Below are 13,060 nucleotides of genomic sequence, written 5' to 3'. Positions count from 1 at the left end.
GCCACATCCTCATTTTTATACGCTTTTTTGTAACTGACTTCTTTGGGCGCGATTTTGACCCACTTTAAACGGCTAGACTTCGTTCAAACTTTGTAGATTTATCGAGGACCGATGACACTAATTTGATAAAAAAATAATAGTTAAAAAAAACTAAAAAACACGCTTTTTATAGAAAACCTAACTAAAAAATAGAAAATAAATTTAAATTATGAATAGTGTTTTAAAATTTCAATAAACATAAATTAATAATAGTGTGAATAAAAAAAAATATTATATTTTAAAAAAAGCGTGGGGTGCTTAAGATATTATCAAAATGATAATCACTCTACTCATATCTGTCAATAAAATATTTATAACTATTGACACCATGCACCCCACGCTTTTTTTATAATAAAATAATTTTTTTATTCACACTATTATTAATTTATATTTATTGAAATTTTAAACACTATTCTTAATTTAAATTTATTAAAATTTATTTTCTATTTTTTAGTTCGGTTTTCTATAAAAAGCGTGTTTTTTAGCTTTTTTAAACTATTATTAATTTTTTACTTACTCGTGTAAGGGTTGTAATTGAGCGTGTAATTGACGTTTGAGTATTTTTATTGCATCACTTTACATATATTGTAACTGCAATGATTTGTAAAAAGTTAAAGCTGTAGATTTTGATTTAAAAGAGTTTCAATGAGTTTCTTGCCACTTCTTCTCATTAAAGCTTAACCCTTTCCGAAGAGGCGGTAAATATAAACAGAAAAAAATCTTTTGACATTCATAGGTGTCATTTTCTTGACCTACATGAATAAAGTGATTTAGATTCGATTTGTAGTACGCAAATTCAAACGTAAATTGAAACAACTACTAAAGCGGTATGCAAAGGTAGGTCACAAAAAATTATGTTTACGGATGAGATTTTTTTTATAATTGAGCAACATTTTAACAAACAAAATGAACGTATTTATGCTCAAAGCTCTAAAGAAGCTTCCCAATATTAGTCGACAGCGTGCAACGTGGGCACTATCCGCCTTCAGTGATGGTTTGGTAGGGTCTTAGCTATGAAGGAGTGACTGATCCAAACTTTTGTGAAAAAGGTACCAAAAGACGAGAAGGTAGTGAAACCCCTTAACAATACCATGTTCAATAACTAAGAATGGTCCTGCCAGCAAGACTCGGCGCCGGGTTATAAGTCTCGGTTTACGCAGCCTTGGTTGGAATCGAACGTCGAACTTCATCAGAGCTGAAGACTGGCCGTAGAAATTCCTCGACCTACATGAATAAAGTGATTTTTATTTGATTTGATTGTACACGCATACTACGTACCTACTGGATGAGCTTATCTTGTTCGCATGCGATGCAACAATTTTATGAATGAATTGGCCGACGTATTTTACTCGAAGACAAATTAAATGCAGACAGTTTTGTATATGTGGAGATAAGTGGACGGGCCGGAGCAGACACGAGTGCTGCACGTTGTACTGCAATCGGTCCTCGCAGTATAAATATCTGGTGACGGTCAATGGCACGCAACGACCGCCACGTAACTATCTCGGACGTGAAGCTGTCACTCGCTGTACGATCTCTGTACACGTCCATCGGACGATCTTTGAGCACACGTCACGCCACAAGGCATGGCATTACCCGTTGTACAGATGGAGCTTATTGGTGATCTCGCAATTGTGCATTACTATATTACGCACTGCTCAATTGCGGTACAGTAACAAAATGGATTGCTTTCAGTGAACTGCTTGTAAATAGGTAATTGATGAATATGGATGCCTAATACAACAGGACACTTTTAACGGTATGCCGACGGATTCTAAGGATGCTCCTAATATGGCTGTGTTTTTCTCTATTAATTAATCTAGCCATATATTACTTTTTGTACGCATGGCGTTTTGTTACATAATAGTTTTTAATACATATATAGCTGAAACCTAAAATTGTTGTCGATCAGCCATATAATAATAATAATATAGCCATTTATTCCATATCTCTAAAAAAATTACATTTGACATATTGTTAGTTTTTGTTAGTATTATTTGCTTAATCAGGGTTGTTAGTACAATTATTTTTTTTGCGATTTTTGAGATACGGTTCAATCTAGTGTGCCTCTACAAGTGTGCACTAATAATATTAGCGACACAGAACAGATCTCTTTAAACTGTTCTGTGATTAGCGACGCGGTAATTCTGTTCAGTAAAATAAAGTAATAAGTGGAATAAGTAATAATTAATTATAATAAGTGATATTAAAATAAATAATAAAAGTATTTTTTACGTTCTTAAGTCCGAATTCATAAAATAATATAAAATTGTAATTCTAACAATACATAATATCTATGCTACATTATTATTACTAATAGTCTTGCAAAAATAGGCACATCTCAACATAGTTGTCTTTGAACCGGAGAGCTAAAATTAAAATCAAATTCCGTTGTTCGGAATTCAGATCTGTAGGAAGTCAAAAGTATATTTAGCCGACGTGAAACACGGATAACAAGACCGCGAAATGGAATTGACACTATACAATGTACAATAAAAATAGCGCCCAGCGACAATCTGCCAAAATATCTGATGCGTGAATGTACGCGCGGAAATGGTACGACAGGCACGTGTGTCGGTGCGGGGGTTAGTCATCGGGGATCCACGTGCGCTCCGTTAGCAGTGGCTTCACACACATCACCTACATACATAGTAAAGAATATCGTTTAGCACACGGTTTTTAGAGTTGTTCTTCTTTTGGCGCGTTACGGAAAAATTATCTGTAAAGTGAATCTTACAATGAGCGCGCACACCGTCACGCAAATTCGACACCCTGACGTTGGAGAATAGACTATTTGTATCATAAATCAGACTAAATTATCCGGTATAAAAATATTTTTTTAAATAGCAAACAGATATTTCATTCTATTTTACAATAATTAAATACTTAGTCTGGCCATAAATACTGTTACAATTAAAAATAAACAAGCATTAAGTAATAATGTAATATTACTTTTGAATTTGGAATCTGTCATTTTTATATGATTGTTCATTGAGTTTTCTCATTTTGGCGCGATTTTGCGATATTAAAATGGAGTGGGTATTAAACAAAAAAGCAACCGACTTCAAAAGAAGGACGCCGTGATATTAAGAAGTGAAGCACGTTTATGCTAGTGTGTGTGCAGTTACGGGGGATACCAGATACCACAAATTTTGTCCCGTTATTAATCATAGTATTATATAACCACATTACTTTTAACTCAGATTTTTTAATTTCTGATAGTCAGATTGTTTCCTAAAATAAAAATAAATATCGCAGGCTTAGTATGAGTAAATAAATAAATTACATAAACAGGAACACATTGAAAGTAAGGATTGCGGGTTTGATTCCTGTGTCCATGTCTTGTCTGCAGTATCTTTATTTTAACTGATATAATAATGACATACTAACATTTCTTGTTTTTAAGAATACCTACACAAAATTCATTCTTAAATTCGTTTTTTTTGCCACTTACGTGGTATCAAATAAGTACCTACATTTTTAGAGAATAAATAACAATGTGTTTTATAGTGGTTTGGTTGCTTAGTAAATACACAAGTGATGGAAATTTTGACAAAGTACTGCATCCCCGACAATTCGAGTAACTCCGCGTTGCACGTGATTTACCTAATGCTTAGAACTGATACTGGGATGCACCAGATGCATCAAAAATGAGAACGATGCTCGTATTGTACTTCAATGCAATAAAAAAACGCATTTATTTTTATACTTTTTAGTGCATATTATATGTATGGTTTTGGAATAGTGTTTATGTGTTTCTGTTAAATTATTTTTGATTTTGAGTGAATTCAAAGTACACTTATTAACAATTTGTCTAAATATGTGAAGATATAATAAATTTATAAATGCAGCAATGAACGTAAGCGCTTTGCAATTTAATTACAGACAGTTACAAATTCTGCCACAGATCGCACCCTTACTGTAAGTCGTTCAGGAGGACATATTGATCATCATATTCGTCTACGACAATTACTTGACCATAACTACGTTATGGTAGATGACTTAAATATCCTAATAGCATAAAAAAGATACGGCCGAGTATCGTCAATTTAATCCTAAGAATTGAAGTATTCCGTTACTTTGTCATGGATTCCATAATCAGAACCTAACCAAACTCTCACCAAACTATCTTTGAAGTATATCCTTTCCAATAAAAAAATAATCATCGAAATCGCGCGATATTTAGTTATTCGTAAATTTATCATCCACATACGTATAGCAAAATTAAGACTTTTATGGTTTTCTCATGGATGCCATTGTCAGATCTGGACCAAATTACTTAAGCACCAAATAAAAACAAAACAAGTGTATCAAGATATCCTTCTTGAGAAGGTATTGAAGCCCCTAAATAACACCATGTTCAATGGTTGAATGGTCCTTACAGTGAGACTCGGCGCCGCGCCGGGTCATAAAGCTCGGTCTACGCAATCTTGGTTTGAAACGAACGTTTCGGTCTTCATCAGAGCTGAAGACTGGCCATCGTCTAGTCTCGATTTTAAAACACTGGATTATTGTTTATGGTCAGTTTTAGAGAGTATGCCTTGCTCTAAACGCCATGATAATTTGGAGTCCCTAAAACAATCCATATGATTGGCTGTGAAGAATTTTGCCAAAGACTGCGTGCTTCTATTGATAACTGGCCTCAACGCTTAAAGGATTATTTCACCCTATGGAGACTGATTTGAATAAGCTTTTTACATTTTATGCCCTGTGCTGCCCCGGGGCGTACGGGGCAGCACAGGGCATAATACGACATGGGTACCTTCAAGAAAAGCACAGTACACCTTCCTTAAAGGCCGGCAACGCTCTTGTGATTCCTCTGGTGTTGCAGGAGAGTGTGGGCGGCGGTGATCACTTAACACCAGGTACGCTCGTTTGTCCTCCTATTCCATAAAAAAAAAAAAATTATTGTATATTAAACTAACACACTGTAAAAGAAATAATATTATTTGAAATAGATTTTTTTTTATTTGTTTCAATATTTTGTGACAAGACTAGGTATATATATTGCTTTGGTTATTGATTGGTTATTATTATTTTCATGTCTTCAGGTGTCGTGGATTCGATCAAACGACCTTCAGATCCTGACGCACGCAGGGGTGGTGTTCACCGCTGACTCTCGAGTCTCATGTTCTGATGCTGCAGCAGATGATTCTGAGAAAATGCTTGATGATGACACAGCGGCATCTCAGGAGTGGGAGGGACCCGTAAAAGTACACACGCTGCGTCTTGAGCGGCTGCGGCTCAGCGATTCTGGCCGGTACGAGTGTCAGATCAACACTGAGCCCAAGATGAGCCTCTTCTTCAATCTTACTGTCATAGGTTGGTATAATACATCGTAGCGTCTCAGTCAATTATAGTACCACATGCGAGTTGTTGGTGATCTGATAGGCAATCCTGACCAGGCAATAGTTGCGTTAGATATCTAGACAGCTCAAGATAAGGATGGCATGTGACTATCCACGTCTGAAAGCCACGCAGACGACTCAACCAATCAGTCCATACGCCAATGCATAATTGTGCATAAATTGCCCTGCGCAGTCTATCGTCGCGTCGCGTACCATATCCCAACATTATGCCAGCTAAAATCACCCAAGACTACGATTTCGCCGGTGAGGTCTTGTGCAAGCAAATATCTTACTACCGATGGAATGCTGGGACTACTTCCGGGAACTGGTTTTCATACTATTATTATATTTTGAAATTAAAATCAACATTATAGAGAGAGAAAAGAAATAGAATTCTTGTAAACTTGACACTTGTTTCATGAGACGTGTCTATTGCAAAAGATTTTCTTTCATTAATTTAATTAAATCCTAAAGAAAATAAGATAGAATTATCTTCCATCGTAATTTCGAAGTAATGAAGTGTTTTCAATCGAATGTAATGCTCCTCCAATAAATGACAGAAGCGGATGGTTGATCATTGATTTAAAAAATTTGAAATCTAAATATTTTGTGTTTGAAATTGATTGTTGATTTTCAGACACGGAGCTGCCTACCGTGCAGGTGTCGGCAGCGGTGAGGGACGTCCGTGGTGCTTTGGGGGGCGTGGCGCAGCTCACGTGCGAGGCGCGCTACGTGAGCTGGGGGGAGCTCTCCTCAGACACCCTAGCCGCGCTGCCGCCGCTGAGGGTGCACTGGCAGCACGAGGAATACGCGCTCGACACGCAGGTATGTCGACAGACGCAATGACGCTGCACTTTGGAGCGGAGCAATGGTGAAACAGATTTCCAATAACGCTCACTCCTTTAAATTCTTCTCCACTTCAATAATGAAGAGACACAATCTATGTCGAAAACTATATTTACTATGGCAAACGGATATATTTCCACAACTACTAATAGTGCAGACGGAGAAACAAGAAAGATATTGATAGCTTTTTAATAGATTGGAATAGATACTGGTAATTAAAAGAAATCTCAAAAGGCAACTACAAACTACACATGAAAAAAGTCGTATTGGACTACTTACCTATTGTCCTACCATGTGTATTGTAAAGCTGTCAAACGTGGACCGAAACTGATTGCTCGTGCTTTTTGTGCCCCGCTCTCGCCTCTCGCCTCCTCACGACTCAAGCACATCTCACCTATAACTATATGTGTAGTTACAAACCTATCTTGGATGACACCGACTCCAAAAATTACAATAATCGCAACTACAATTAGATTTATTAATTACATTGTATAAAAATACGCAATTATTTTAATACTTTTTAGTGCATATTATATCTATTGTTTTGGAATAGTGTTTTTGAAGTCAGTTGTTTTTTTGTTAATTTATTTTTTATTTTTTGATTTTTAGTGAAGAAGTTAGTTTGAAGTTACTTACTTCAACTTCACTAAAAATCATCACTAACTGAGAATTTGTCTTAATATGTGTATTCAAAATTTTTCAATGCAGCAATGAACGTAAGCGCTTAATTGAAGAGTTCCGTTACTTTGACATGGATTCCGTAATCAGAACCTAACCAAACTCTCACCAAACTATCTTTGAAGTATATCCTTTCCAATAAAAAAAGAATCCTCGAATTCGGTTGGCTCGATATTGAGTTATTCGTAAATTTATCATCCACTTTGCTATACGTATGCATAGTAAATTTAAGACTTTTATGGTTTTCTAATGGATTGCAATGTCAGATCTGGACCAAATTACAATTACTTATTAATTACCACACGGGAAGCACCAGCTTTCAAATAAAAAAAGAATTATCAAAATCGGTTTACCCAGTCGAAAGTTTTGAGGTAACAAACATAAAAAAAATACCGACGAATTGATAACCTCCTCCTTATTTGAAGTCGGTTAAAAATGGAAATGGACAGATCACATGATGAGAAGTAGGAGAGAACAACGGACGAAAATGGTCACAGAATTTCGTCCAATGAATGGAAAACAGGAAGGGCGAGACAAATAAAAAGATGGGAGGATGATTTGCCCAAAAGTTAGTGAATAGCGGCAATGAATTGCGGTAAATAAAATGAGTAAGAGGAGTTATGTCACAGGACAGCCTGACCTGGCAACTAATACCAATTAATTCCTACTTTCATTAATATTTTATAACTAGAATAAGATTTAGCTTAAGAATTTTACGTGGGTAACACTGAAAATGTTTAGAACTGGCCAGTTAGAACTAATGACAACTTTTTTGAATTTCAATTTTAGAACTCTTTGGTAACCTAATGTAGTAAATGTTGCATTAATTTGTCATTAGTTTTTGTGAATTGGCGGCAAATCTAAAACTCTTGTAACAAGTGAAAATGAACCTAACGCGAGAAAATTTTCTGTCAATGATTTATTATGACTTTCACTGTGGGCTTACTCAACAACAAAGCTATGATAGGCTCCGCGTGAGGGACGTCCTTTAACTGCGACTACTGAAAATAACATCAGTGCTGTGCGACGCATGATAGAGGAAGATAAGAGAGTGACCTATCAGCAGATACGGGCAAGCCTAGGCATTGGTATGAGTCAAGTTCAAAAATCATTACACGAACATTTAGGCGTCAGGAAGCTTTGTACCAGAAAGCTGAAAGCTGGATATCTACGAAAAAAGAAAAGAATTGCCTCATTCTTTGGTCGGAAAGCTCATTTCGCGACAGTTGTGCTAGAAGATGGAAGGACAGTTACTGCAGAATGGTATGTAAATCGCTGTTTGCTTGTTGTCTTGGAAAAAAATCGACAGCAGCGACCTCGAAGCAGGATCCTCCTTCACCACGACAATGCTTCAGCGCACTCCGCAAAACGGACTGTTGAATATTTCACTATGGCAGGTATCGAGATAATAAGTCATCCGCCATACAGTGCTGACCTGGAGCCCTGCGACTTTTATTTATTCCCAAGAACTAAAGATATAATTCGAGGTATTCGCTTTACGAGCCCTGAAGATGCGGTGAAAGCGCACGAAAATGCTATAGTAGAGACCCCTAAGGAAGAATGGGCTCACTGCTTTTCTCAGTGGTCGATCGATCGAATGCGACGATGTGTAGAGAGGAACGGAGATTCCTTCAAAAAAAACAATAAAAGTATTGGCAACTTTCTACATTTAGCCGTTTTTCATTTTGTAAGCATTTTCAGTGTTACCTAGGTAATAATCAATTTATGAAACAGTCAGGGAAGATATAGGGCTATTTTTATTTATTTAATACTTACTTTTGTATTTACACTGCTAGATATTAATAGGAATTAAATAATATTATTTAAATGATTTAGAATATATTTCAAATCTTACTTAAACAATGAGTAGTATAATATAAATATATATACCAAATGTAATATGAATTTGCCCACGTGAGTCTCTAAGACATTAATTGAAAGAAATAAAAATAGTGACTGATTACTCTCAATATATATTTGAAAATATTTTATATATACCTACATAAAAACAAAGATTGTTAATTTTCAATAGTTCACAACGAGCGAGCGAACTTCCCTGTAACCCAATCTAGACTCAGTGGCCACTCAATAATCGAACAAACATTTTAGGAACTTATTTGGATTATCGACGTTGAACACGTGGGAGGCCACACTCCCAGGTCCACAAAAAAGCACTTTCCAAGAGACCCGACTACTTCTGAGTACAAACAGGGTATTTACTATAGGTTCCAATTTAAAAAGGAAACCGGAAAAATTGTATTTCTAAAATCGAGACTGTGCTATGCAATGTCTCGGCATGGTGCCGGCTTAACTTATTCGAACCTAACCCTGACATTGGTTTCACTGACCGAAAAAAGTATGTCGTATTAACGTATCTTCTCCATTTGGGAACACTTCTCTAATTGCCATAGTCTATATTGTTAAACAATTAGAATAAAAGCGCCATATGGCGAAAGCAAGAACTGCTATGGACAAATTGAAAAAAATATGGAAGAACAGAAACATATCAAAAGCTACGAAAATCCGGCTCGTCCAAACACTTGTTTTTCCCTCTGGAGATGTGGTGCTGGAGGAGAATGCTGGGAGTTTCGAAGACTGAGTTTCGCACCAACATCTCCATTCTCCAAGAACTTGGTATTAAACAACGCCTTTCGGTGTTAGTATAGAGTCGCATTCTTAAGTTCTTTGGACACGTCTCCCGGCGCGACAGTGAGTCCACTGAGCGCCTTGTCGTACAGGGCAAAGTGTAGGTAGGGCGAGGAAGGTCACCTATGCGATTGACCGACCAAATTAAGTCTGCTGTGGGCACATTGAACGAGTTTACCAGATTGTTCGCCAGCGGTGAAAAGTGACGAATGCTCGTGGGGCGAATCGAATCTGCCCCAAAAGATATCACTTCTTGATGACCACGACTGCTCTGCCAAGAGTGTAACGAAGAACAGTGTGTTTACAGCCCGATGATGCGTGACCAATTTTCTTTTGTCAACGTGTGCGACTTATGTCAATCAAAATCCCTAACTTGCAGTATCTCCGTTACAGATATTCTTTTCTCTTTAACGGTTTGTATATATTGCTGTAATGTTCCAATGTGTGTCCACAGAGTAGTCGTGGCGGGATATCGCTGGAGACAGAGCGGTGGCCGGGCCGGAGCGTGTCGCGTCTCACGCTGGCGCAGCTGAGCGCGTCAGACGCCGGCCGCTACACGTGTGCGGCGCACGGGGCCAGTGCGCACCTGCACCTGCACGTAGACGGGGCCGATATCACAGGTGCGTAGTTGTGAGCGACTTACGCCATTACGTCACAACGATATACACAATTTGTTCCCGAATAAATAAATAAAAAATGTTTTCGTGGTGTTTAATTTGAAAGCGAGTCGTAAAATACATATATCTCTCTTCACAGTACACGCGTTCGGCGTAACGCTACAGTAAGGCCCGGTTTCCACCAAAGCGGAGAGGAGAAAAAATGTATTTTGATAACCAATCAGATTTCGTTATTTCTTCATCTTCTCTGCGTAGCTTCGGTGGAAATGGATCAAGCGAAGAGTGGTGGAAGCCGGGTCTAAGAGTCACGCACAATAAACTTACTAGTCACGTGTGTATGCAGAGGGTGCGGGAGGCGGTGTGGAGTGGATGCAGCGCGACCAGGCAGTGGCGCGTGTGAGTAGCGCTCCCCGACAGAGACGGCATCACGCGTTAGCTCTCTCTCTCACACTCGCGCTCTCATACGCGGGCTCGCTCGCCGTCACGTGACTACGCGCGCGTTGCCACCATTGAACACTGCAAATGTACATTAAGTTGTAAATAGCTATTTATATATTTTTTATCATACAATGTTAATAAACATATTTTGTTGACATGAAGTTGTTTGTATATAATCATTACCTACATTTACCTAAGGAAGAGGTAAAGTTCATAAGTTGATTTTGCTTTAGAGTTTAGATGATACAATATACCTACAATTAATACTATGACTACTGATAATTTTAAATTACTTATATTTAATACTTAGGTATATATCTAACTTTTACATATGCACCGCGTTGCATATATTTATTACTAGCTGACGTGGCAAACGTTATTTTGCCATATAAATTATATATGTAAACCTTCCTTGAGCTTCAACGAGTCTATTACAAAAGATTTCATTGAGATCGGTCGAATACTTTAGGAGTTATTAGGGAACATACAAACATACATTCTCTTTTATATACCTACTAGTGGACCCAACAGACGTTGTCCTGTACACACGTCTTAAATTTGAAAAATCGGTCCAGCCGTTAGGAGGAGTTCACTAACATACACATGAGCAGGAGAATTATATTATATGGACGGAATTGAGAATCTAAACCAATCTCAAATTCACTGAAACAAACAAAAAAGTCATCAAAATCAGTCCAGCCGTTTAGGAGGTAGTTTAATTGTGAATCTAAACCATTTTCGAATCCACCTGAAGATACACACCAATCTCAAATTCACTGGAACACACAAAAATATCATCAAAATCGGTCCAGCCGTTTAGGAGGTAGTTCAATTGTGAATCTAAACCATTCTCGAATCCCCTTGAACTCACACAGAAAGTTTCATTAGAATCGGTCCAGCCGTCTAGAAGGAGTTCAGTGACATACACACGCACACAAGAATTATATATATAAAGATATAGATTGTAAGTTTAGCACTTTTAATAGATCCAAATTATAAGGTTTCAAAAACATTTTTCGTATAACAAAAGTATTAAAATTAATATCTATGTAACTATTACCATTGAATTACATAATTTTCAAACAAAGCTCAAAGTCACCGACATAGCCCAGATTATTGCGAAATTGAAGTGGCAGTGGGAATGTCTGGACGGACAGATGTTGGGGCAGTAAGGTGTGTCCGTCCTCGAGTGGCGACCATCTATCGGAAGACGCAGTGTTGGTAGGCCTCCTACAAGATGGACCGATGATCTGGTCAGGATCGCCGGAACTGTTTGGATAAGGGCAGCAGGACCGATCGTCGTGGAGATCTTTGGAGAGGCCTTTGTCCAGCAGTGGACGTCGTCCGGTTGAAATGAATGATAATGACTTCTAAGCTCAATTTCTGAACAAATACTTATGAGACTAGCATTAATAACTTACAGTTATGGCCATATATATTATATTAAAATGTAAATAAGAACGAATCGTGAAAGCAACCTCAAAAACTAAAGAAGTAAGCCTCATATATCGTTCACCTTATTTTGCGGTGTGTATTATGTATCTATAATTAAAATGAAAAGCCTTAATCTAAAATGTAGAACATAATTCTGGTTTTTGTTTGTTCTGATATTAAGGTTTGTTAACATTTAATTACATGGGAGAAGTTTTGGGTAACGTTAGACGTACGAGTCAGTATAAAGTTGGTGAATATTCGAATACAAGTTGGCTTGTGTGCGTACATTCATACATATATAATTTCATTAGATATAATGTTTGTTTTAAATGTTATTCCCCAATTGTTATTGATTTTAACAGTTATATTATGAATAGAAAACATGATTCAATATTAATGTTCATCTTAATAGATTTCATATGGTGTTGGCTCAATCTTTTGATGATAACCATTTACTCAAGTTAAGTATAATTTTCATCCCTCATTTATCAGCTTAACGTAATCTATATGCTTAAATATAAAAAAAATATAATACACTCCCTTGTTTTGATGAAAATACTGGACTAAAATTTAAATGTGACTTGAACTGAGTTACTGATGTGAATACCTCTTTTAATGCGCTTTAATAGGAGGAAGCAATCCAAAACAATCAAGATCGCCGGAATACGTTGGATGAGGGCAGCGCAGGACCTATCGTCGTGGAAATCTTTGGGGGGAGGCCTTTGTCCAGCAGTGGACGTCTTCCGGCTGATGATGATAATGAATCCAAAAACAATAAAAACTTACAAAAACAACAAATTTATGATCCATATTCGAAGTTGTTGAAATGTACCACTCGATAGCTAAAGAATGAAATAAGCCGTAATGTTGTGAGGTCAGTAGAAGCTAGTGTAGTCAGTAGTTAGCTCTCATTGGATCTATCGAATGGCTATACAGAATATTAGTGTGGTATAGAAATCTTAGGGTCATCGTCATTGCAATGCTTTAAATAATCAATCATGATATCTCTGGAAC

At 37.2% G+C, this 13,060-nt stretch overlaps 1 protein-coding gene across 1 annotated transcript in view; it reads left to right on the top strand.

The window, feature by feature from the left end:
• The window catches only part of LOC126975569 (uncharacterized), a 35,251-nt gene extending 24,482 nt beyond the window's left edge, over positions 1-10,769 (top strand). The window contains exons 4-7 of the mRNA XM_050823514.1: positions 5,091-5,361; positions 6,025-6,212; positions 10,012-10,177; positions 10,518-10,769. Coding sequence (XP_050679471.1) covers positions 5,091-5,361; positions 6,025-6,212; positions 10,012-10,177; positions 10,518-10,663 — 771 coding nt within the window. The 3' untranslated portion in view covers positions 10,664-10,769. The remainder of the gene's footprint in view (positions 1-5,090; positions 5,362-6,024; positions 6,213-10,011; positions 10,178-10,517) is intronic.
• Positions 10,770-13,060: the final 2,291 nt, after the last annotated feature.

This window comes from Leptidea sinapis, chromosome 36, assembly GCF_905404315.1.
Source record: "Leptidea sinapis chromosome 36, ilLepSina1.1, whole genome shotgun sequence".
Lineage (NCBI taxonomy): Eukaryota > Metazoa > Arthropoda > Insecta > Lepidoptera > Pieridae > Leptidea > Leptidea sinapis.
Note: the sequence above shows the minus strand (reverse complement) of the source record. Positions and strands in the feature narration are given on the sequence as shown.